Source organism: Petaurus breviceps, unplaced genomic scaffold, assembly GCF_028583685.1.
Source record: "Petaurus breviceps papuanus isolate PSGF00001 unplaced genomic scaffold, PetGlider_PUasm1.0 175, whole genome shotgun sequence".
Classification (NCBI taxonomy): domain Eukaryota; kingdom Metazoa; phylum Chordata; class Mammalia; order Diprotodontia; family Petauridae; genus Petaurus; species Petaurus breviceps.
The window spans coordinates 7,271,140-7,296,967 of NW_027185764.1; the positions used below are offsets into that span (position 1 = coordinate 7,271,140).

Genomic DNA, 25,828 nt, shown 5'->3' on the forward strand with positions numbered 1-25,828 from the left:
TTCTTTGTTGGCCACAACACTCACAATGGTCATTCACTAAGGTGAACAGGGGTTGTGATCTGTACTGGCAGAGAGACTATCCATAAGTAGTCCTTGAAATACTCAACCGTGACAATCTACAAAATGCTTTCTTTATATCCACCCTGTTGAGGTAAGTAGTAAAAGCTGTATTATACCCATTTGCACATAAGCAAACCAAAGCTTAGAGAAATAAAGGGATTTCCCCCAGGTCACAATGCCAGTAAAAGGGCAGTTGGGTCTAGAACCCAGGTGTTCCTGATGCTAAATTCATCCTTCTTTCCCCTAGATCATGCTACACTTCTGCATTCCACACCCCCTTCCCCAGCCATGGCTAGATCTGGAAGCGTCTGTAGAGACTGGCTAACAGAACCTCTTCTTTGGGCAGATTCCTATATTCTTCAATTGTCCTGATCTATATCTGGCCACTGGACTCAGATGGCTCTGGAGGAAAAAGTGAGGCTGGTGACTTTGCACGGCCCTTCCTCACTTAAATCCCATTCACCTGCAAGTCAGAGTATTACCTCCCTGATGGGACCCTGATGGTCTTCTTTGAGAAAGGACAAAACCACACAGCTCCCCAGAAATGTACTCTGTGGGTGCTGAATGATTTTGCCCACCTTGAGACTGTCTATACTCTGGAGGAGTCTCTTCTCTCTTCCCCCAATATATTCAGGGTCTCCCACATCCTTTTCTCTCTAGGGAAAAGGGCTCAGGGAGGTAGAAAACAAGCATCTATTAACCCTGCGGTGTGGGACGCATTGCGCTAAGCACTCTACAACTGTATTATCATTTGATCTTCTCAACAATCCTGGGAGGCTATTATTATCACCCCCATTTTACAGTTGAGGAAACTGAGGCAGACTTGCCCAGGATCACAATGCCAAGAAGGGCCTGAGATTGCATTAGAATTCAGGTCTTTCTGACTCTAGGCCCAGGGCCACCTAGCTGCTTCAGGAAAGAGTTGGTCCTTTCCCATGAGAGGAAATCTTAGTGACCCCTTGGCCATCCTAAATACAGAATGGAACAAAAACAGGGTGAAGTTTAAAAGGTAGTTAGCTCACATTGTTTTATTAAATGAAACCACCAGAGGAAGTCTGACCAAACCTAGCACCTGGCTAGAAGAATCTTCCAGGCAGACATCAGTCAGAAAGCATTCTAAGTCACTATCCACCCACCCTAGGCTGCCTCCCCCTAAAGGGTCTGTCCCTGCACCCATCAAACCCAGCTTGATCCAACCATCCCCACTGACTCTTCTATCCACCCAGCCTGCCACAGTCACACACCTGGCTTGGCCTGGCAGGGTGATCACTTTAGACATCTGAAGGTGCCAGGGCAGGGGGGTGTGCAGAGAAACAAAACAAATAAAAAAAAATTAAAAACAAAAAACAACAACCCAGTATAATTTCTATGGCCTCCCTGACTGGTGATCATGCATTCTCTACTGGAACACTCCCAGGGATGAGGAGCTCGCTACCTATTCCAAGAAAAACTGGTGAGAAAGTACCCACGGCTCAGGAAGCGGCTTCCTTGGCTGGACATCCAGGGGGCACACCTTGCACAGCTAAGGGAGAAGAGGCCCAAGAGGGCAGGGGTGAGGCCTCAGCCCGTCAATGATTAGGCTCCCTCCCAGTTTCTGAATGCCCCTGTTCTGTGTAGAGCAGAAGAGCACAGAGGCAGCTGTGCCTTCCGATAGAGCTATCACGCCCTCCCAGCATTGTGGGCACAGCCCAGTTTTGGTGGCATCACAGGGCACCCCTCTCCAGCTGACACCATGGTGTGTGGGGAGCCAGTGGCAGCTCCTCAGACTGGGCAGAAGTCACTGGAATGAGTGGTTATCTCAGCTTGGTCACCATACAGCAGGAGGGTCTGGTGGGACAGGTCCAGAGATGGCATTCCTGAGCCCTGCCCTTAAAAGGGCCAGAATAATTCCCTCCCTCCCTATCTCTCGGGATTGTTATGATGCTCAAATGGAGGTGGGAGAGAGAGACAGAGAGAGACAGAAACAGAGAGTATATGTCCCTTTAAGGTTTGCTAAGGCCCTTACAAATGTTATCTCAGTTAATTCTCAGGTGCTATCATTATTACTATTATTGTTATTGGTAGGTGCTATTATTAACCTCATTTTTGTGAAAATTATCACTGCAGAACAGGTGGATTGACTTGCCTGAGGCCACACAGCTGGTAAGTGCCTGAGGCAGGATCTGAACTCAGGTCTTCTCAATTCTCCCCAAGGACACATAGCTGCCTCATTTGAGCCTGACACTAACCCCAGGAGTTAGATGTTCCAGCTGTTTTTCACCTTTATTTTTAGATGCAGACCAGAAGATGGCACTGAGGGAAGGAACCACTTGTATCAGTTTAACTCAGCAAGTGATGGCCTTAGAGAACTTTTGGGGGGCACTGAAAGGATGAGGGCCCAGGGCAGAGGGAGCTGGCTGGTATGGATGTGTCAGAGGCAGGACCTGACCCTAGCTCTGCCCGGTTTTGAGGTCAGATCTGACTGGTGAGGAAACAGAGGTTAAGGAGTCCTCCCGGGTACACAGCCAGTACATGTCTTGGTAGAATTGGAACCCAGGTGCTTGGGACTCCAGCTCTCCATCCACTCCCCCCAGGCTGCCTCCTCGACAAAGGCAGGGCCTTTCCCTGTACCTTTCAACCATCCCCATTCACTTCTCCTTCCACCCAGCCTGCCACAGCCACACAGCTGGCTTGGTCTGGCATCACTTTAAACATCAACCTGAAGTTACCAGGGCAGGTGGGTGTGCAGAGAAGTAAACAAACAAATAAAAAAAACAGGTTCTGGTAAGGAAGGGAACCAGAGGTTCTGGAGAAGTGCCCACAGGAGCTGCTTGCTTTGGGGTGGGGCTGGGAGGGGACGGAAAGGGAGAAACTCTGTGCATGAATGATTCTCTCTCTCCCTGTACTGATACTCCTGGGGCAGCCAAATGTTCCTATGGAGAGAAAATAGACACATGGGGACGGCACACCAGCAGAGGCAGTGCAAACATCCCAGGAAGGGGACTTTTAGCTCCAGGCATGGAGGAGAGACAGGAAAGGAGAGAAGAGGGGGTTCACCTGTGTGCCCATGGCCTAGCCAAGGGGGTTATTTACAGCCTGGCCATCAGTTCCACACCTGAAGAACCACTGATCTTCATGCAAGTCTCAGCTCTGCCCCTAAGTACCCATACCAAGTCAATCCTCTCTTTTAGATTTTACTTTGTTGTAATATTTGGTCATTTCAATTGTGTCCAACTCTCCATGACCCCATTTGGGGTTTTCTTGGCAAAAATACTGGAGTGCTTTCCCATTTCCTTCTCTGGCTCATTTTACAAATGAGGAAACTGAGGCAGAGAAAAATGACTTGCCCAAGGTCACACAGCTACTGAGTTCTATCTCCTTACCTGCAAATGGAAAGAGTTGGACCAGATGCTAACAATCCCTTCCCTACCCTCCAGCTCCCTTCTACGCCCATCTTCCCAGACTGTACCTGAGGTCTTTGAGGCAGGGGCAGTGGTGGCTTTCTTTTGTATCTCCAGAGCTTCGAAAAATACCTGGTACACAGGAGGTGCTTACTAAAAGTTTACTGATTGACAGCAGCCCAGGTTTCTGTAGCCCTGTTAGGTTTACAAAAACAATCTCCTTGCAACAACACCTCGATATAGGTAGTGCAGGTATTAGAGTTTCCATTAAAAAAGTGAAGAAAATTTAAGTAATTTGCTTGTGGTTATATATCTAGTAACTGTGAGTGCCTGAACTCACACCCAGACTCCATTATCCCAGCTTCTTGTAGCTCTAACATTCTAGAATTCTGGTTCTGTGCCCTCCTGGCCAATCAGTGGGACAGGAGGATGTAAGTGCCTTTGCTTTGGGCTGTTTATCCCTAGCACCTTCAGGTACTATGCATGCAGTAGGTGCTTAATACATTTTTGTTGCATTGACCTTGCTGGGGTGTTCCAGAGATCATGAGCTGCTTAACAACCGGCTGCCATAGCTCCCTCAGGTGCAGGGCATTTCCCAGTCTGATGCTGGGTTTTGGTGACTTCAACGGGAGCCCCCTTCCACCCATTCAGCTCCACTGGGAACTCAGAGTCTGTGATAGCCCAAAAGGCTGGATTCTCACCTGAGACAAGCAAATATTTTTGCCTTCCCAGGCTATCCCCCAAATGGCACCAAACAAAAACAGGCTCTTCCTTGAATCCAAAACATTTATTCACTTACTCACCTAGCACCTGACCATTTCCTGCCTTGTGCCAGGGATGGCAGTGAGGTGTGGTGGGGAACATCCCAGTCTAAAGGGCAGGAGACCTGGCTCTCTTCATCCACAAGCCTTTCTTTTCTTTTTTCCCTCTTCCATTGTGTTTACCAGCCCAGATCAGTCCCCAAACACAAGCATCTTCTATGTGCCCAGCACTGCACCCCCAAAGACAACAAAACAACTGTCCCTGCTCTCAGGGGACTTACACTCTAGGTCTATAGCTCTACCACTGGGTGAGGGAAGATAACAACTTATATAGTACCAGGGACTGTACTAAGCAGTTAGTACAAATATCATCTCCTCTGACAATCACCATAACCCTGGGAGGTATGCGCTACTAGTATCAATATCCCCGTTTTACAGTTGTGGAAACTGAGGCAAACTGTGGTTAAGTGACTTGCTCAGAGTCACACAGCTACTAAGTGTCTGGGGCTGGATTGGAACTCAGGTCTTCCTGACTCCAGGCCCAATGCTCTATCCAGCTGCTTCTAACTTACACCGTGACCTTAGAAAAGTCACTTATCCATCCTTTCTGGGTCTCAGTTATTTAATCTGTAACATGAGGGTGGCTGGCTAGAGGATCTCAGCTTCCTTCAGGTGCTGACACTCTAAGGGGGCACACCACATAAAGGCATCGATCACTACTTGGCTACCAACATCAAGTCTCAATCATTTCTGGTTGGCATCATTACCATTTGCCCCAATCTTTGCCCTGGCTCGGCCTCTTGTCAATATTTTAGGAACATCCACATTTAATTCAACTCAACAAACACATTTTACAAACATTGACAGCCATACCCTCTGCCCACAAGATCTTTACCAGTCATAAGTGCCAGCAGAGAATACAAGGTATCCCAGAAGTCTCAGTTCAGTTTTGAGCTTTTGGGATTAAGACCCTTTAGAAATCAAACCCTGGGGTGGCTAGGTGGCACAGAGAGAGGAGTGCAGGCCCTGGAATCAGGAGGACCTGAGTTCAAATCCGACCTCAGACACTTAACACAAAAAACTAGCTGTGTGACCTTGGGCAAATCGCTTAACCCCAATTGCCCTACCTTCCCCCCTCCAAAAAGAAAAAAGAAATCAAACCCCAAGGCACTTTTTCTACATTCACTGGCACCATTTTCAGTATTAAGCATTATGCCAAGGATAAAAAAAGGAATATGACTCAAAGTTTGTCCCCTAGCTTCTTATACATCTAGGGAAGTGATGTCAAATTCAAAACAGAAGGGGGGGGCACTAACCTGCACATAAGGTTCCCTGCGGGCCACATATCAACATCAGCTAAGTTCTACTTAGTGTGGCCAGTCACACAGGCCGATACCTCTGATCTAAGGTGAGCCAGCCAGCCTTCCTAAATCATCACTGGCCCTTAAAGCATATGGAGTATCTCCTCTGCCCCCTGGCCCATATTACTTCCCTACCTAGAAGGTCTTGCCCGTCTCTTCTGGGCTTATACAGTCTAAGCCTCGGCCCAAGTTCCACTTCTTCCAGGAAGCCTTCCTTGACTATTACATCCCTTACTGACCTATTGTAGGATCAGAGCTTTAAAGATAAAAGGGACCTTCGAAGCCATTTACTCCAACCCTTTTAACAGGGAGAACCATGACTCGAACCCAGGTCCTCTTACTCCAAATCCACTCTCCTTTGCATTACGTCACCATCTCCATCACTTCCTCTGATCTTCTAGGGGAAGGCACAATGCCTCATGGCCACTTACTCATGACAAGCTACCATCTACTAGTGGTACTAGGTTATCTTTTCAGATCAGCTCCCCAATTACACTACAAACTTAGGTATCAGCTCACCTATCCCCTTACGTGGTGCTCTGTGCGTAGAAGGTACATAATACATCTCTGGCAATTAAATATGCACATATGCTTCTACCAGTCTGCTGGGAAGACCCAGGGAGCATTCCTGACCACTTACTTGACCAGCATAAATCCTGACTCACCCTAGTAAGTAAGCAGCCATAGGGCATGGCTGGACAGATCAGAGGAAGCACTCTCTTTAAGCCAAGCTTCTGCATCCTAAAATGGCAGGCCTGGGAGGGTCTTTAGAGGTCATTGATTCCAATCTTCTCAATCAAGGAGTGAAGAAACCAAAGCCCAATGAGCAGATTCAGATTTGCAGGGAACTCATGTACAACCAAAGGAACCAGGAACCAGGCAGAGAGAAGGGATCCAAGAATTCTTAATGCTTTTCTCAGGAGGGCCTCTGGCAAGACAATGCCATTCTTTGAGTTAGGTCTCCCTGGTAATTACAGTCACAGCTAACATATATCAGCATTAGCTTTAAGATTCACAAAGCACTTTTATATCTATCATTTTGTTGGAAATTGTGGAGTTAGTGCTTTTATTATCATTTTCATTCTACAGTTGAGGAAACTGAGGCTGAGACAGGTTAGATAATTTACCTAAGATCACACTGACTGACAGATGTCTAGTGTCTCAGGTAGGAATCAAACCCTTGTCTTCCTGACCCCAAGCCCAAACGTCTATCCATTATGCTTAGATGCCTTTCCAGGATAAAGTAATAAGAATTCCTAAATCACGATCAATGTGAATTGTAGGGATAGAGTCAGTCTCCCTGGAAAGCCACTCACTCTTAAGTACAGAAATTTCTCTCAATTTCGCCCATTAGACAAAGGCCTCCAATCTAAGGACCAGTTTTACTCACACTTGTAGAATTGATGAATGTTTAATGATAGCAAAAACCAGCCTCCTGGCTCTTGGGTTTGGGTTTTTTATTACTTAGTGAAAAGCAAGGACCCTGGTTCTGCTCTCGGCTGTGACAAGAATTCACTCTTACCTTGGGAAAGCCCCCTCCCTATCCTAGGCCTGTTTCCTTCATTACTACTACCTTGTTAAATTATGAAGGACATTCCAAAAAGCCTTAGTGCAGTTTCAACCTTTAGTGGTTTAAAACTATGCTGCCTTTTGGGGGCACGTGCATAGGTGTGCATTGCACATGTGTCTGTTTGTCTTCAAACACACCTGTCTATAATAGAACTTGACAGTTTCACATACAACCATCTTCCTTGCTCTTCTTTGCATATGGAAATATTTGATGACTAAATTTGCAATAAAAAAGTAAAATATAAAAATATAAAATAAAAAAAAATTTTTTAATTGCAAATAAAATGGGGGGGGTCAGGCTGGTTGACCTCTGAGGTCCCTGCCAACTCTGACATTCTATAACTCCACAGCTTCCATTCCTACAGGGAGCCAGAAGCCAGAGCAGCACCAGAGGCCCCCATGTGGAGCAGACTTCCTTGGTTCCTCCCCGAGAGAGGAAACAAGGATGTCAGGGGGAGTGCTGGCTCAGGAAATGGGCCGTGATGGAAATTATTTAGGCAGACAACTGTCCCCCTCTCCTGCCCTGGGTACTTTGGGATAAGGCTGCTTTAGGGTCTACAAAGTGCTTGGCTCACAAAAAGCCATTCATTCATTCAACAACCATCCTTGTAAGGCCAGAAGCCTTGTATTTTTGACAGGCATTTCAGCTGCATACAATCTCCTCTATCATTTTCTTTCCCTGTAGCAGCTGGGATAATCGAGGCCCAGGAAGATGGGGAGGGGCTTATCCAATTGCTACTCGGGGTCTGGAAGGTCCTGGAGGACAAACCCTTGGTAAAGTTCTGGACAGTGACTGGCACATGGTGGTATAAGCCAATCAATCTGAAATAACCACCTACGGGCAGTAATAGTCAGATGTGGGCCAAAGAGAATTTGGTGTCTCTGTTCTGGACTCAAGCCAGGCTAGCTCTCTGTTTGATTTCTTGCCTTTTATTCACAGTCTTTAATCACTCTCTCAACAAACCCTTGTCTGGCCCCCTGGATTTGTCTTGCTTTCTCTTCACCGAGGCTGACTTAGGTAGTACACTTTATAATTAGTGGTCTGAAGTGGGGGAAGGGAAAGAAAGGGAGGAGAAAGTTTAGAAATATCCCTGTGAACCAGTCTGACTCTCTGATTGAAGCTGTCTCCAGGGGCCGATTCCAGGGCCGCATCAATTTAAAAACAAAACAAAACTTTTTTTTCTCTTTCCTTTCTTTTTTTTGCATCCCTGCCTACAATTTCTGTGTGTCTAAAAATGGACTACTGTTTCTACCCGAAAAGTTCTGAACCAGATGCAGTGAGCAGACTGCCATCTCTGTATATGCTTAGAACAAACAATTAGGGTGCTCACCAACAAACTGTGGTTCTTCTAACTGCAAAAAACAAACAAACAAAACACAAAAACCCCAGCAGAATCATAGGGTTGTCTCTGATCTCCAGGGGCTTGTGGGCTGTTTTTCTCCCTCACCTTGACTCTTTCCTGTGAGTGCCCCCATAATTAGGCTTGGAAAAGCCTAATTTGGGCTTTTTTTTTTTTTTAACAAAAACAGGACAGTTCACTTCGACCCAGGACCATCTGTTATACAGTAAGGGGCAGCTATGGGCGGTGGACTGGGGTTCATTTTCACTACTGCCACTTACTATGCCTAAGTGACTTTGGGGAAAAAAACATTTTTCTCTGGACCCTCATAAATAGGGGTCCCATGATCCTTTCTCTCTCCAGCATGTGTGTAGTATGTAGTGAAGGAATTCTAAGAGAAGAATGAAGCCTTAGTTTGTGGGGAAGAGGGAGCCTCAAATCTCAGACTTCAAAGAGAAAGGGTGGTTCTATAAGTGGTGAGAACTTTTATAAAACAAGAGAAAAGTTAATAGCTTTAAGTTCAGAAAAAGCGATCAGTCTTAATTCAATTCAACAAGCATTTTATTGAAGACCTACTTGTGAGCAAGGAAGGGCCCTGCCTGAGCTGGACACCACCTCTCTCTACCGTCTCTGCCACTCTGCTCTCCTGCCCCTTATAAAGTCACACTTGGTAAGTGGTATTTCTGTCCCAGGCCTTTTCCTGGGCTCCACTCAGGCCCTTCCATTCAGAGGTAAAACATAAGCACAGGATTTCCCACCCAGAGTTCAAAAGCTGCTCAGCTTGGTATGTACCCATGAAATGCCCCTATTGACCTGAACTAGAAGAGACAATGCACGAGAGATAATCTTTCCTGCCCGGTGTAAATTGCAGAAAGAAAACTTTTCACACTCAGTGACTTTCCACCAGTAGCCTCAGGGCTGAAAGAGGAAAGGAATGCAATTCGGACCTTACAACCTGTCAGGATTCAGGCTGTAGCACACTGGCCATGGGGGGTGGGAGTTGGGGAGGAAGGGAGAGGGGGCGCAAGCCTCTCAAAGGAGCTCTCCAAGAGTCTGGGGACCTGTTTCATGATTAAAAAAAATCGTCGGGAGAGAAAGGGGTCCCTGTCCATACCCTAAAACTCGGAATTGAAAATAAACCCACGACCCAGAGAACCGCTTTAGCTTGCTTACAAACACAAGTTGTGTGGGTAGGTGCTTTCCCACCCACTCTCCGCACAGAGGTGTACCCACCAAGCTTCTGGTTGGCACAGGAGGGCAGAGGTAGAAACAAAGCACAGATCTCGGAGACAGGGGGATGGTAACAGGAGATCAGCTGGGAGCACTCCTTACTTGTCCTTCCAGCAGGGATGAGACTTCAATACATTTCACAGATTCTCCCTGCCATTCCCGCCCCCCCTCCCTCCCACCCTTTTGGGGTTTCCAGTTGCTCTGCTGACACTGTAATTCCATTGCATAACCAGCCTCACCGCTGCTGCAAAATAAAATAAAATGATAATAAAAAGAAAGAAAGAGAACTCGGTTCTAAGAAAAAAAAAATCAGTCCCGGTTTAGCTAGAGGGCACTCTTTGCATTAGCTCGCTAGCTTCTTGCTTTCCGTGCAAACAAAAGATAGAAAAGGAGGGGAGAGGGGTGGCGATGACTGGGGGGGGGGGTAGATGAGAGAAAAGTGAGACTTGGCTGCCGCTACATTACCATTCAGTTTGACCGTGAACTGCCTCCGCTTCCGATCGTGTTCCACCTCGATGGGGCAGTTTTGTTCCAAGATGTTCAGCTGGGCAGAGTGTGCCATGATGGGGGTCGGGTTTGGGGGGGTGGGTTCTGGTTCCTCGAGGGTCGTCGGTCCGAGCCGGAGGGGAAGAAGCCCCAGTGGCTGCGGGCGGAGCTGGCAGCGTGCTGCCCCCTCTCCGGCGTCTCGGGGTGAAGCGGGAGCAGGGGCACGCGAGGGTCGCTCCGGGAGCCGCGAGCTGGAGGAGCGAGGTTTGAAACTGACACACAGCAGCAAGCAGCGGGGCAGCGGCGGCGGCGGCGGCGGCTGCAGCAGCAGCAGCAGCAACAAAAAGCCAGGAAATCAGCTGTGAATTCACGTGCTGGTCGTCTGACCAATGGGCGCGCGGCCTTTTTGTTTTGATACATTCCATTTGACTCTTAAAGGGACACCGCACCTATTCCTAGGCTTTCTCGCCTTCTCGGCTACGACCCCTCCCCCTCCCCCTCCTCCAACCCATTATTTATTTTTTATTTATTTTTATTTTTTGAAGTGTGTTGTTCTCTCCCCCTCCCCCTTTGTGTCCAGCGTTTGGACACGCGGCTTCTTCGCTGTTAAAATACCCTCCTCAGAAAAGACCATTGTAATCCACAGGAGGAATGTTGAATGAAAAGGGGATCATTATCATATTGCTTGCCTTCTCAATGGGTGGGGGAGGTGCTGGAGGTGGGGGAAAGAATTTGGAACTCAACATTAAAAAAAAGAATGCTATAAATGAATGAATGAATGAATGAAAAAATTATTTAAAAAAAAAGATCATTTTCTCTCCTCACTGCCCCCCCCCCCCCCCCCCCCCCCGCCCCTTCCCAGGTAAATCGATCCTCCCCTTATAGACCCGACTCGTATCCTGGACTTTATCCTCATTAGACAAATTAAGAACCTGGGACGATGGTCTTTTTTTTTCTTCTTGGAGAAGTTTAGGGATTGCGGATGTCACTCCTTAAACTGCTATTCATCAAACACAGCCAAAGGTGCTCTCCCCCCTCTCCCCCCAGCTGAACCTGAGGGAGAAATCAGTTCAAATCAATTTAAATTCACACGTGCAGAGAATCTTGTTCCTGGGGATTAGCAGAGCTCCCGGCAAACCGTAGGTGCTTAATTAGTGCTTACTGGATTGATCCTAGGTGATGGGGGAAATAAAATGTTTAGATAAAAGAACTTGTCCTCAGCGAACTCCCCACTCTAGTAGGGAGTAAAAAAATTGTGAGAGGGAATTCTCTCTCCCTCCCTCCCTCCCTCTCTCTCTCTCCCTCTCTCCTTCCCCCTTTCCTCTCTCTTCCTCCCTCTCCTCTCTCTCTCTCCCTCTCTCTTTCCCCCTCTCTCTCATCTAACAAGGGGTATCAGGGAAGTCTTCTAGGGAGACATGGTATAGGACTTGAGCTTTAAAACATGAGTAGAAATTAGAGAGAAAAGACTGATAGACTGTGCTAGGCTATGTAACCTGTGAAGCAAATACCTGCTCACATTAAAGAGAAATTGTAGGTGTTCCCTAAATAAAAAAGACAAAGCACTCTTAAAAAAATATCAACTGACCTGGCCTGACTGCCCGGGTCTACAGCAAGCCCTCTGCCTATGACCTTAAAATACTGGGTCTGCCTATATAAATGTTCTATATTTAGTTCATGATACTTAATTGCATCACAAACAAATCCTGGAGCCTGAAGCACAACAAACATATAATAGTTTCCTGTATCATTACAGTAGAGAAAAATAAAAAACATGGCCGGCAAGAGGAAGTGCTATTAGTTGGAGATAAAACAGGAGTTTAGATGGTTAAAAGTTTCATTTGCTGTTCTACCACGATTTACTTTGAGCCCGCCAGCATGTCCCGAGAGCTCAGACTTCCCACCTCTACGTCAGAGCATCTGGGTATCCATCCCGGGAATAGTCAGAAGTGCCAGGAAGGAGCACTTGATGTGAAAAGCTTTTCGTGGTCCCCTCCCTTCCTAGCGCGTTTCTCTAAACTCTTACATTTGCATTGTATATATTTTTAATTTAATTACATATTATAAATTGCTTCTAGTAGAAAGAATGTAAGCTCCTCGAGGGCAGGATTGGTTTTATTTTTGTCTTTGTAAGCCCTTTGTCTAGAACAAAATGTACTAGGTAGGTGCTTAATAAAAACTAACTGGCTTAGAGTAGAAAAAGAGCTTACAGGGCATCTTGTCTGCATCTCTCATTTTACAGAAAAGGAAACTGAGGGTCTAAATAGTGATTTGTCCAAAATCATGATCCTTAAAGGAGAGAGACCCGGGTTTTGGATGGGCAGGTGGTCTCTTTGTTTTCATAACATTCCATTCGACTCTTAAAATGACCACATCTATTTGGAGGCTTTCTCATCTTCTCAGCTACGACCCCTTCCTCCTAAACTAAAACTACTAAACGATGCTCTGGGAGACTCTCAGTTGTCCTCTGTAAAATGAGAATGAAACCTGGGATGAGGGCTTGCTCAATTCAATTCAATAGACAATGTTCCAGGCACTGGGCAATGTGGTAAAGATATAAAGATTTGAAAATGACAGTCCTTGTTCTTAAGGACATTGCTAGCAGACTGAGATCAAACGACCATATAAAAGCATACTGAATAAGTATTTTTCAAAAGACATATTTGTTGAAGCAGTGAGAGGCTATGGGTATGGGATGTCATGTGCTATCAGTCTTGGTCAATCAATCTGTCTTTTGGTTTGCTGAACCAAATATTCTTCTGGTGGTTATCTTTGTTACCTTGGAAGTGTTGGTCTGCCCCAAGTATGTGAAGACCTCCCCTCATAAATGGGATTTGTTCCAATGGCCGTGAAGGCAGCTGAAGCAGGCATTGAAGGGCACTCAGAACCTGGTCAGACATTGAAGACACTGAGGTCATTCACTGCATCCTGGGGACATTGCCAGTTGTCTTGACTTTCATCTTTAGACTTGAATAACTCTGGAAGAAAGAGTGAAGCTGACAGTTTTGTGCAGCTCCATCTCCTTTAAGCCTAATTCATAAGCAAGCCAAGATATCGCCCAATCATGATGCCATTGGTCCTCTTTGGGGGTTCCCTTTGGGATGATGGATACACATCTTCTACACCTCTGATTAGAAAATGGAGCCTCAACCTCCATTTAAAGAGGGGAGACAGGGAAGATATTTCCTCAGACCCCCATTCCTTTTCCTCCTTCTTTCCCATCCAGATGTACACATTTTAGGTTTCTTTGACTTCTCTGCCATATCTCCAGGCCGAGTACTTTCCCTTCCCACCCACCCCTCATCCTTACCCCTACCCTGCTTTTCAGTCTTCTCGTTAGACTGTAAGCTCCTTGTAAGAGGGACTGCCTCTTTCCTTTTTATATTTGCATTTCTGTTGTTTAGGACCTACCTGGTATATATAGTTGGCACTTAAAAATGTTTATTGACTTTTGTGGCCCAGGCCTGGAGTCTTGAAGATCTGAATTCAAATTTGACCTCAGACACTTACTAGCTGTGTGACCCATGCTAAGTCACTTCACCCTATTTGCCTCCGTTTCCTCAACTGTAAAACGAGCTGGAGAAGGAAATGGCAAACCATTCCAATATCTCTGCCAAGAAGATCCGAAACTCCCCAAGAGTTGGACACAACTGAAACGACTGGACAACAACAATTTACTTACTGAGTTTCTATTATATGTGAAATCTTAATATGTACAATGTGGTACCAGACAAGGAGTCAGGACAGACCTGAGTTCAAATTTCACCTTGGACTTTTAGCTGTGTGACCCTGAGCAAATAATTTAATCTCTCTGAAGTACATTTTCCTCCATTTTGGGGGGAAGGGAAGGGGAGGAGAGGGAAGGGAAGAAAATTTAAAACTCAAAATCTTATGGAAGTGAATGTTGAAAACTAAAAGTAAATAAATTAAAATTTTTTCTTAGAAAAGGTCAATGAGGGGAAGGTAGGTGGTGCAGTGAATAGAGCACTGGCCCTAGAGTCAGGAGGACCTGAGATCAAATCCAGCCTCAGACACTTAACACTTACTAGCTGTGTAGCCTTGAACAAGTCACTTAACCCCAATTGCCCTGCCTTCCCCCCTCCAAAAATAAAAAAAAAAAAGAAAAGAAAGGGGCAACGATAAATTCACCTACTTCACTGGGATGGTTTTGAAACTGCTGTGAGATAGTGTACAGAAAGGACTTTGGAAACCATAATAACTGATACTTTTATGGTGCTTTAAAGTTTCCAAGTAAGTTAGTTTTGCCCTAAAAAGTACTGAAATTGTCCTTGAGGTTTGATTGGCTTAAAGGACTCACCTTCTGGTCACCTAAGCACAAGAGCCACAGGAGCTTCAGCCTTTCTTGTAAGCTTGGCTGGTAGACTAACTTTGGCCAATTGGTAGGCAAAGGGAGCTTTGCTCAGCTGAGCCAACTCCAAGCATCCTTGATGCATATCCTTGTTGAACACCCTCCCCCTGATTTGGTTAATTAAATGTCCTTTCCTTAACTGTTGAGTGACTTAAGTGTGTCTCATTTTATTGAAGTATTGAACCTAAACTATCTGGGGACTGCTTGAGTCAGGCCTAGTCTAGAAAACCAATTAATCAATGAATGTGTATTGGTACTTAAGGTGCTCCAGGGCATCTGGGTATGGAAGTAGATAGATTTCGGGTTCTGGAGTCAGGAAGACTTCTCTTCCTGAGTTCAAATCTGTCCTCATCCACTTTCAGAGAAAGAACTGATAAAGACAAGTATGTATAGTACGGTTTTACAAATGTGTGTGCACATATATCATACACACAGATAAATGCATATCTGTGTCTAATGTTGGCTTCTCTAGCGTGGGGTAAGGAGAGAGGAAAAAGTAAAAAGTGCACAACTGAAAACAAAAGAAAACTCAGAAGAAGCCCAGAAAAGCAGGGTAGCTTTAAAACAACAATGCGTAGTATTTATTACATGATTTTAAAAAAAGGTAAAACAATGTGAAATGGAGATTCGTGGTTTCTAATAGAATCTTCTTTTTATGTTGTGTACATGAAATGCTTTTTTTGTCTTTTTGAAGTTCAAAATGAATTTTTAAAATTGCCCTCAGACATTTACTGTGTGACCTTAGGCAAGTCACTTAATCCTGTTTGCCTCAGTTTCCTCATCTGTAAAATGAGCTGGAAAAGGAAACAGAAAAGCACTCTAGTATCTTTGCCAAGTCAACCCCAAATGGGATCACGGAGAGTCTGACATTATGGAACAATAGCAATGTTCCACGAGGTCCAAAGACAAATATGAAACAGATCCTGGTGGGGAAGGAAAGGAGAGGCAGCTGAGCGGGGGCAAACATGTACAGTTAAGTAAATACAAGTAAATATAAAGTAACTTTTGGTGTGCTATGGGGAGGCACTAGCAGTTGGGAGGGGAGGTAGGTCAGAAAAGGCCTCTTATGGGAGACTGTGCTTCAGCTAAACTTCCAAGGGAAGAAAGGATTCTAAGATGCAGAGGTGAGGGAGAGTTTATTTTCTAGGCTTTGGGGATGATGGAATGTCTTGGGTGAAGAGCAGTAAATGGACCAGTTTGACCTAAGCAGAGGAAGCATACCGTGTTTCCCCAATAATAAGACACTGTCTTATTATTTTTTTTGGACAGAAAAACACCAGAGGGCTTATTTTCAGGGGAGGGCTTATTTTAATGAATATTGACAGCAATGACATGTGACTCCTCTACAATTGCTTTCTTATACTCAACAGTATAGCTCTTCCTTTTTGTACTCATGTCTGGGGGTCAAAACAGACAGAATAATAAAATTATGACCATCAGTCCTTCTTTTCACTCCATCATGCCCCCTGAGTTCTTCTTTTTTCCTCCATCATGCCCTTTCTATCCTCCATCATGCCCCCTCACTCCGGCTTACATACCGGTTTTTATGTTGTCCTGCCTCAGCTCTCCTCCGCGGCACTGCTCTCAATGGCGCCAGCAAGCAAATCACTGGGGAAGAACAGGATGACGCTCTCACTGCTGCAGCTCTGATTGGATGTAGCTCGGAGCGCGGCGTGCGTTTCACGAGGGGGGGACGACAGTGCATACAGAGGGTACCGTAATGTAGCATGTAGCGCAGGGGATCACCTTCACTACAGTAGCAATCTCAATAGGGCTTATTTTTGGGGGAAGGCTTATTTTAGAGGAATCTTACACAGTAAGGGGAGGGCTTATTTTTGGGATAGGTCTTATTATCGGGGAAACACGGTAAAAAGGAGTAATATCTAATAAATAAACTTAGTAGAGTAAGCTAGAGACAGTCAAGGGCTTCATATGCCAAAGAAAATTTTTTATTTATTCTAGCAGCAATAGGGAGCCAATGAAGGTTTTTGAGCAGGTTAATGATATTGTCAAACCATTGCTTTAGTAATATCAAGTTGACAGGTATATGAAACGAGGTGATTTAGGAGGCCATTGCAGTAGTCTGGGCAGAAGTGATAAGGTTCTACGCTAGGAAGGTTGGAGTGTGAGTGGGAAGAAGATAACTGTGAGAGATGTTGTACTGATACAGTTGGTATGATTTGACAACTCTTTGGCTAGGGGTGGTGGGAAGGGAGATTGAAGAGATGAGAATTATTTTGAGAGGAGGTGGAATACAGAAATTAAAAGACACCAAGTGGAAGTATGAAGTGCCCAGTGAGAGGGGCAGTGAATTCTAGATGAGTTCAGAGGAGGAAGTGATCATTGTGGGTGAGGGTGGTCAGGGACATCTTCATGGGCGAAACGAGGACTTATTACTGTTAGTCAATTGTATCTGACACTTGGTGATCCCTCAGACCATACTGCCCAGGAGATTTTCTTGGCAAAGGTACTGGAATATTTTGCCATTTCCTTCTCCATCGGATTAGGCAAACAGAGGTTAAGTGACCTGCTCAGGGTGACACAACTAGTAAGTACCTGAAGCTGAATTTGAACTCAGGTCTTCCTGACTCCACGACCAGTACTCTATTCACTGAGCCATCTAGCTGTCCTGGAAGATGTGAGCTGGGCCTTAACAATGGAGCTGTAAGGGACTTTAGAGGTCACCTTGTCCTACACTCCCATTTATTAAAATGAGGCCCTGGGGGAGGCATTTGACCATATGACCTCTAAGATTCCTTCCACCTCTAAATCTGTGACCCTATGAAACTGAGGCCCATAGGTTCCAAAGACCTACCCAAGGTCCAACAGAGTAGCAAAGCTGGGACTGAAAATCAGGTCCCCTGATCCCAAACTTGAGTCCAGAGGAAGGAAGAAGAAGAGGGAGGAAAGACTCATGGAATCAGAGCTGAAAAGATCTTCCAGTCCACTGCTGAGGAAACTGAGGCCCAGATGTCTCAGAGCCAGTTATTGGCAGAGTACTAACTCCGTCCCGCATCTCCTGAACGCCTGAATTAGTGTTCTTCCCATTCCAGCAAGGAAGGGGAACAGTGGTGAATTGGGGAAGCTGTCCAACTCAAACACACCCAGAGCCAGGTTACCTGCACTAATGGAGAATGAAAAGCAGCCCAGAGTTGAAGAAAAGCTTCTGTTTGGCCTTGGGTGAATAATTAAATGCTGCTGATGCAGATAGGTTCCCAATGAGTTTGGCCAATATTAAAACAGATCGTCTCCTGAACACACAGAGCCCCAAGTGTGTTGGTTGGGAGTCGGGACATGATTGGGGAGAAGAAAATAATTGGATAATTCACCTAAGGAGAGTGTAGAAAAGGAATATAGAATAAAGTCTTAAAACAAAGGACAAGTATCTGTCCAGATGGTTGGGGAAACAAAACAAAATATGCTGCTCTAATAGAAAATGGAGGCAATGAGGGGGAATGAATCACTGTGGGCAAGGACATAGAGAAAGAGTCAGGGGTCATAGTAAACTGTGAGCAAAGCATGAGTCAGCCATGGGATGTTGTAATTGAAAAAGCAGATATGTCTCTATGGTGGATAAACAGGAACAGTCATCGAGGAACCAGTCTATCTAGTGCCACATGAGAAACACTAACCTCGAAGCCGGGTCTTGGGTTCTAGTCTCAGCTCTGTCACTAAGTCATTTGGGGCAGTCCTGCATTCCCCTCTCTCATCCTCGGTGTCCTCATCTGTAAAAGGGATAATAGTAATCACTCAGAGGGTTGTTGTGAGGGCCAACTGAGAAAGCATTTTATGTTAACTATTAATATTATTATTATTTCATTTGAATCCTCAACTTATGAAGGACTTGGGAGGGTCTGAGAGAACTCTTAAAATGATTCAAAGTCTGGAAAAGAGAATTTATTCCATATTGGTTAAAAGAACTGGTCTTATGCAACTGTGATTTGAAGACTGACGAGTGTCGTTACAAGCATCTTTAGCCGAGGCCTGTATTTCTTCATTGAACAGAGCAATGGATTTCGTATTGGAGGTCCTGGGTTCGAATTTGAACTTTTCTTCTTTTCCTGATCAATTCAAGAGGGATATAACCTCTCTGGGCCTTATCTTCTTCACTTTCAAAAGGAGGCTCTTGGATTTCTAAGCCCCTTTTCAGTCTTTAAATCCGCTGAACCTATACATATGGGAATAACCCAACCTGTTTCTCCATTTTAATTTCTTTTTTTGCTTTTTGGAGGGCAATTGGGGTTAAGTGACTTGCCCAAGGTCACATGGCTAGTTTTTGTATTAAGTGTCTGAGGCTGGATTTGAACTCAGGTCCTCCTGACTCCGGGGCTGGAGATTTACTCACTGCGCCACCTAGCCGCCCCCCAACCTGTTTCTCTGATCTCATCTTCCCCTCTTCCCTCTCCTATGTGTATGCTTTGTTCCATCCTGGTTGGTTTGCTTATTGCCTCCTAAATATACTTTACCCAGTCCTTCCTCTTAGCCTTTGTCTACTTTATTTCCCCCACCTGGATGGCCTGCATATAATTCATGTGGTTATGTAAATGTGTAAAACTTTCTCTGTCTAACCTGGTCACAGACTTAGTATCTGTGGCCCTTACTGTCTATATTTGGAAATGTCTTATCCTCTTATGAGTTTATAAATTCTTTGAAGGCAGGAAGCATGTCTTTTTAAAATTTCAGACCTTTTCCCAGCACCTCCTATCCAACACAGAATTCTGTACATAGCAGGTGTTTAATAAATGTTTGTTATATTGTGGGCAGCTAGGCGGTATGGTGGAGAGAGTACTGGGCCTGGAATCAGGAAGACTCATCTTCTTGAGTTCAAATCTAGCCTCAGATACTTACTAGCTGTGTGATCCTGGGCAAGTCACCTATTTGCCGGAGTTTCATCATCTATAAAATGAGTGGGAGAAAGAAATGGCAAACCACTCCGGGATCTTTGCCAAGCAAACCCCAAATAGGGTCACAGTGAGTCGGACACGACTGAACAGCAACAAGTATTATGGTGTAGAAGGAGCAGTAATATTTGGAGTCAGGAGTCCTAGACTTCTGGAGTCAAGCAGTGAGGTGTAAACAGTGCTGGCACTTGAGTCAGGGAGACACGAGTTTTAATCCTGCCTCTGATACTGACTAGTTTCATGACCCTGGTCAAGTCATTTAACCTCTGTCTGCCTCAGTTTCCTCAATTATAAAATGAAGATAATAATAGTATCTACCTACCAGGGTTGTTGTGAAGATCAAATGAGATAATATTGGTAAAGACCCTAGAGGAGTGCCTAGCACACTGTGAATTCTTAATTGATGTTTGTTTTTTTCTTTCCTTCCTGGGTTTGAATCTCAGCTTAGACACTGAGGGCAAGTCACTTAACCTTTCTTTTCCTCAGTGTTCTCATTTGTAAAATGGGGGTAATACCTGGAAAAGTCACTTAACTGTTCCTCGACTGTAAATGAGAGGTGAACTCAACACCATCTAAAGGTCTTTTCCAGGTTTGGTCCAAAGAACAAGAGTGAAAACTCTCTCCACTCATCCAGGTCTGCACCTTCTCTGGAACTGAGAAACTTTGAGTTGCTGGGATTGAGTGCCTTGCACAGGTTCAGACATTTGATATGTGTCAGAGGTAGGACTTGAACTCAGGTCCTCTCTACTATAAGACCAGGATTCTACCTATAACTCCATGCTGACTCGAATAAAATTGCTGCTTAAAATGTTTGTTGAATTTTTAAAACGATAGTGCTTTGGATAGAGCATCAAGTCAGGGAAATAACTCACCAAGATGTGTTCAAATTGGGGCGACTAGGTAGCATAGTGAATAGAGCACTGGTCCTGGAGTCAGGAGGACCTGAGTTCAAATCTGGCCTCAGACACTTAACACTTACTAGCCTTGTGACCTTGGGCAAGTCACTTAACCCCAATTGCCCTGCCTTCCCCCCTCCAAAAAGCAAAAAAAAAGAGATACGTTCAAATATCTTCCCCCTCTTCCCTCCCCTATGTGTATGCTTTGTTTCAACCTGGTTGGTTTAAATTAGTTCAAATCTGGCCTCAGATACTTCCTACCTGTGTGATTCTGGGCAAGTCACTTAAACCTGTTTGCCTCAGTTTCTTCATCTGTAAAATGAGCTGGAGAAGGAAATGGCACAAGCCACTCCACTAAGAAAACCCCAAATGGGATCATGAAGAGTTGGACATGACTGAAAAACTTCTGAACAAAGAACACAGGCAATAATATTAATACTACTTAGCTCACAGGGAGTTTTGGAAGTCAGAAGAGAAGATGTGTGGGGGAAAATAACACTTTCTAGACTTTTTAAAAAATGAGTCGTGAGTTTGAGCAGCTGAGGCTGGGCCTGGGGAAACTGGGAGGAAAGAGGAAAAATTGTGCACGAGTGTTAGAACCGAAAGGCCCAGCTTGGTGATGCTTGGGGTGGAAGGTGGTCGAGGGCCAGGGCTGCTAATGGGAGGGGCAGGCGCAACAGGCCTAGGCCAGAAGGGCCACTGAAAGGAAGTACCTTGAGAGGCTCAGCCAAGGAGGGTGGAGCCGTGGGTGAATGGCAGGTGTGTGGGCTGAACAAAGACAATTCCAGTTTATCTGACTTGCCTCTCTGCAGGCAGGAGGGAAGGAGTTCACTGGGCCCGGCCCTGCCCTCCAGCTTAGCTCCCTTTATTTTCCCTTCAACAAGAAAGCTCCCAATGCCAAAACCTTATTATCTTCCCTAGCAACTGTGAACTCTCCTTGGCAGCTGACTCTAGGTGACCTGGTACAAGGTCCTTCAGCTTTCTGGCCTGACTTTCCTGATCTCTAAAAGTCCGGGTCTGGACGAGATGATCTCCAAGTTCTCTTCTAAACTGAAATGCTGTTAGTCTATGAAGGAACATCAAGAGAGAGGAAAGAAGCATTTATACAGGGCCACAGTGCTGTTTTCTACAAGTATTATCTTAGGTGATCTTCAATCCTGTGAAGCAGGTGCTATTTATTATTCCCATTTCACAGATGAAGAGACTGAGGCAAACAGAGGTTAAGTGACTTGCCCAGGGTCATACTGCTAGTAAGTATCAGAGGTCTGATTTGAACTGAGGTCTTTCCTGACTCCATTCACTATGTCATTTAAGTTGCCTTATCCAGGGCACAAAGTAGAGGCCTGAGAGAGGAAGGAAGTTACTTCATTCTCTGGGTTTGGAGGGGAGGGAGAGGGGCATAAGAGAATTCAGAGAGCTTTTGAGGAACGAAAGGGGGAAGAGCCTTCAGCTGTTCTGGGACTGGACCTGTGATTTCATTAGTACAGGGAACTCCCAGATGAAGAAATTCCCTCTGTTAATGGAAGCTGATACCTCTGCAAATTATAACCTAAGACAGTTGCTTAGAGCAGAGGCAGCATGAGTCCATAATACTCCCAAGGGCTCTGGGAATCAGATTAAAAGTATAATTGGAAAATATTTGACCAAATACGTAAAAATACAATAAAACAAAAATACTATTACATTTTAGTAGTCAATATGTGGCCTACAGGTATCCTTATGTGTGGATTAGTGGCCCTCTTTCTTATTTGGGTTTGATACCACTGGTTTAGACTTGTTGTCACTGAGTAGTTACATGACTTGCCCAGGGTCACACAGTCAGAGGTAAGACTTGGATCCTGTTCATATCTATGCCAATGTCTATGTCTATATCTTCATCTATATCCATAACTATCTATCCAGCTGTATTTCTTTCTCGCTTTCTCTTTTTCCTCAGTTTCTCTCAAAAACAAATGGTGTACTAAGTGATTGGGGGTGGGGTAGGAAATGAACAGGTTAGTTTTGTCCCAGAATTCCCCAGTCCCTCTTTATCAGTAGTTAGAGTACAGGAAGTCAAGAAGACATGAGGTTCAAATACTGCCTCTGATGCTGTCTGGCTGTGTGACTCTGGACAAGTCATTTAACCTTTCTCTGTCTCCATTTCCTCACTGCAAAATGAAGATAATAGCACCGACCTCACGGGTCATGGGGGGATCAAATGAGCCCACATATGTAAAGCACTTTGCAAACTTCACGCACTATATAAATTCTAGCTATTATTGTCATTGATGGGTAATTTACTTCAAGTTCAGGAGTATTCTGAGTCTAAATATGTTTGGGAAATGCTTTAGAGACTGGAGGATCTCTATGCGACTTCTAGCTCCTAATATACAAAGAGATCATATCTGAGGGGTCAGCAGTTTGAGGCACAAATGTCTTTTTTCCTATTCTACTGTGTTATGGAAATGCTTGTTTTATTTCTCAAGTTGGGAAAAAAAAAACCCAATGAGGCAAATGAGAATAATTTACAGAAAAAGTAGATTAGAGTATCTAGGTTCAGTATCTGCCTTCATCAGTTATTAGCTGTGTGACCTTGGGTGAGTCCATAACTTCTCAGGGTCTTCCTAGATTCCTCATATATAGAGCAAAGAGTTTTGAATAGATGGTCTCTAATATTCATCCTAGCTCTAGGCTCAGGAGCCCATTTCAGTTCCAACTTAGTGATTCATTTTAGGAGAGAGAGAGAAGCTGACAAGTGTCCAAAGGAGGGAGATTTGAATGTCCAGGGGATGGGAAAACCTGGTCTTCCTGAGGATCAGTTGAAGAAACTGAAAATACTTAGTTTGATGAAAGGAAAACACTTAACTCTGTGTGTGTGTGAGGGGGTGGTATATGTGTGTGGCGCATGCATATATATGGGGTGTATGTGTATGTGTATGGTGTATATATGTGTATGTGTATGGTGTATATATATATATGTATATGTGTATGGGATGTGTGTATATGTGTGTGGTGTGTACAGGTTATGTGTGTCTGTGCATCTGTGAGCACGTCCTTCTGTGTGCATGCACAGTGTATATGTGTGGACACAATCATTGTCTTCAAGTATTTAAAAGGGACAGAGAAGTAGACCATTCTGCTTGACCCCAGAAGAGAAGACCTAGGATCAAAGCCCCAAACTTCCTCAAAGCTCAAGTTGTCCCACCTTGAATGGTAAGGAGTCTTTTTTGCATCTCTGGAGGTAAAGCAGAACCAGGATGGCCACTGGTTACAGGTGTTGTAAAGGGGATTACTGAGCTGGACTAGATGACCTCTGAGGTCCCTTAGAAGGGTGCAATTAGATCATTCTGTTTTGTTTTGGAGGAGGCAATTGGGGTTGTGACTTGCCCAGGGTCATACAACTAGTAAGTGTCTAAGGCTGGATTTGAACTCAGGTTCTCCTGACTCCAGGGCTGGTGCTCTATCCCCATGCCACCTAGCTGCCCCAGAACATTCTGCATAATGAGGAAGTGGAGACTCAGACAACTGAAGCTGAATTCAACAAGCATTTATTTAGTTTGTACCATGGGCAGACATCAGAATCAATGCTTTCAAAGTGTGATACCGGAGAAGATTTTTGAGAGTTCCCTGGAGAGCAAGAAGATCAGATCATTCAATACTTAAAGAAATTAACTCTGATTATCCATCAGAAGGACAAATAGTGAAGCTGAAACTTAAATATTTTGGCCACATAACAAGAACACAGGACGCCCTGGAAAAGGTCCTGATGTTGGGAGAGACTGAAGGCAAAAGGAGGAGGGGACAGCAGAGGAGGAGATGGAGAGAGAGTGTCATGAAAGTGAGGCACACTAGCTTGGGCAGACTTCAGGAGATGGCAGAGGACAGAAGGGCCTGGTGTGTTATGGTCCATGGCGTCACAGAGAGCCAGGGACTGAAAAACAACAATGGGCAGACAGGCAGTGTGGCATATGGCAGGGGTGGGGAACTAGTGGCCTTGAGGCCACCTTCCGTCCTCTAGGTCCTTAAGTGTGGCTGAATTGCACTTGAGGACCCAGAGGACTACATGCAACCTCAAGACCACAGGTTCCCCACCTCTGGTAAGGGATAGGAATCAGGAAGATCTAAGTTGAAATCCCAGTTCAGACACTCATCAGCTGCGTGACTCTGGGCAAATCATTTAACTTCACCTTGACTCAGTTTCTCCATCTGTAAAATCGGAGGGTTGACCTGTAAGGTCCCTTTCAGCTCTAAATCTATGACAACATGAAAGCACTGTGCTCTGTTCTGAGGGAGATGCCACATTTAGCTAAAACACAGTTCTTGCTTGCTCATGAAGCTTATAGTCTAGTAGGGAACTATAACCCCACTGTTACCCAGTCAGTAAATAGCAGAATCTAAGTATTCCGACTCTATTGGACACTGCCTTATGAGTCTGGGGGAATAAAAATATCAAGGCAAGGTCAAGTTTTGTTTGTGGAGCTGGGGGTTTCCCCCTTTTAGAAATTGGGGACCTATAAGGAGATGTGCTTGTTTGTGGGCGGTGGTGAGAGGACCAGAAGGGAGGGAGGGATTGAAGACAGAAGAAAGGAAATGATGAAGCAAGGCTCTGGAGGAAGGAGTGAGTGCAATAGGGATCCAAGAAAGACAGGAGGGAAGCAAGCATTTATTAGGCACCAGTTACTATGTGCTAGGTACTGTACTGAATGCTTTATAAATATATTTCAATGGATCTTTGCAATAACTCTGGTTATTATCCCCATTTTACAGATGAGGGAATTGAGGCTAAGTGACTTGGCTAAGATTACATGTCTGACTAATGTGGGGTCTGTGGTCACATTTGAACTCAGGTCTTCCTGACTCCAGGTCCAGGGCTCTAACCACTGCATTACTTAGCTACTTCATCCAGGGAACAAAGTAAAGGAATTAACCTGAGAGGGACTGCCTCATTCTCTGGGCTCAGGAAGGGAGGCAAGGGACACAGGTGAGGATTCCGAGAGGTTTTGTGGTACAGAGGAGGGGTGATAATACTAATAACCGTGTAATTGACATCACAGAGTATCTCCAGAAAGAAGGCTCAGCTTATCGAACACACAGTTGGACTCAGACTGGGTTCAAGTCCTGCCTAGGACACATGTTGGCTGTGTGACCCTAGATAAGTCCCTTAAAACCTCAGTGGCCCAAGCAATGATCTCAATCTATAAATTTCAGAAAAGTTGCTGCCCTGAGTTCATAGGAGGAACTTCTTTACTTGTAGTTCTCTGTACCAGTGAAATCATAGGATTCCCCTAAAAAGCACTTTAAAATATGCAAAGCACTTTAAACATAGATCATCTCATTTGAATCTCACAACAAACCTTGTGAAATAGCTGCTGCAGTTACTCTTATTCTCATTTTATGGGTGAGAAAACTGAGGTTTTCTCAAAAAGGTTAGGTGATTTGTCCAAAGATTTTATACATACACACGAACACAGCTAGTAAGTGTCCAAGGTGGAATCTGAA

General features: G+C 44.8%; 1 protein-coding gene across 2 annotated transcripts in view; it reads right to left on the reverse strand.

Annotated features, from left to right (window-relative positions):
• NATD1 (N-acetyltransferase domain containing 1) overlaps positions 1 to 10,542 on the reverse strand; it is a 53,251-nt gene extending 42,709 nt beyond the window's left edge. For both annotated transcript variants that reach the window (XM_069084721.1, XM_069084720.1), the window contains exon 1: positions 10,167 to 10,542. In XM_069084721.1, the coding sequence (XP_068940822.1) occupies positions 10,167 to 10,263 (97 nt within the window). In that variant the 5' untranslated portion in view covers positions 10,264 to 10,542. The remainder of the gene's footprint in view (positions 1 to 10,166) is intronic.
• Positions 10,543 to 25,828: the final 15,286 nt, after the last annotated feature.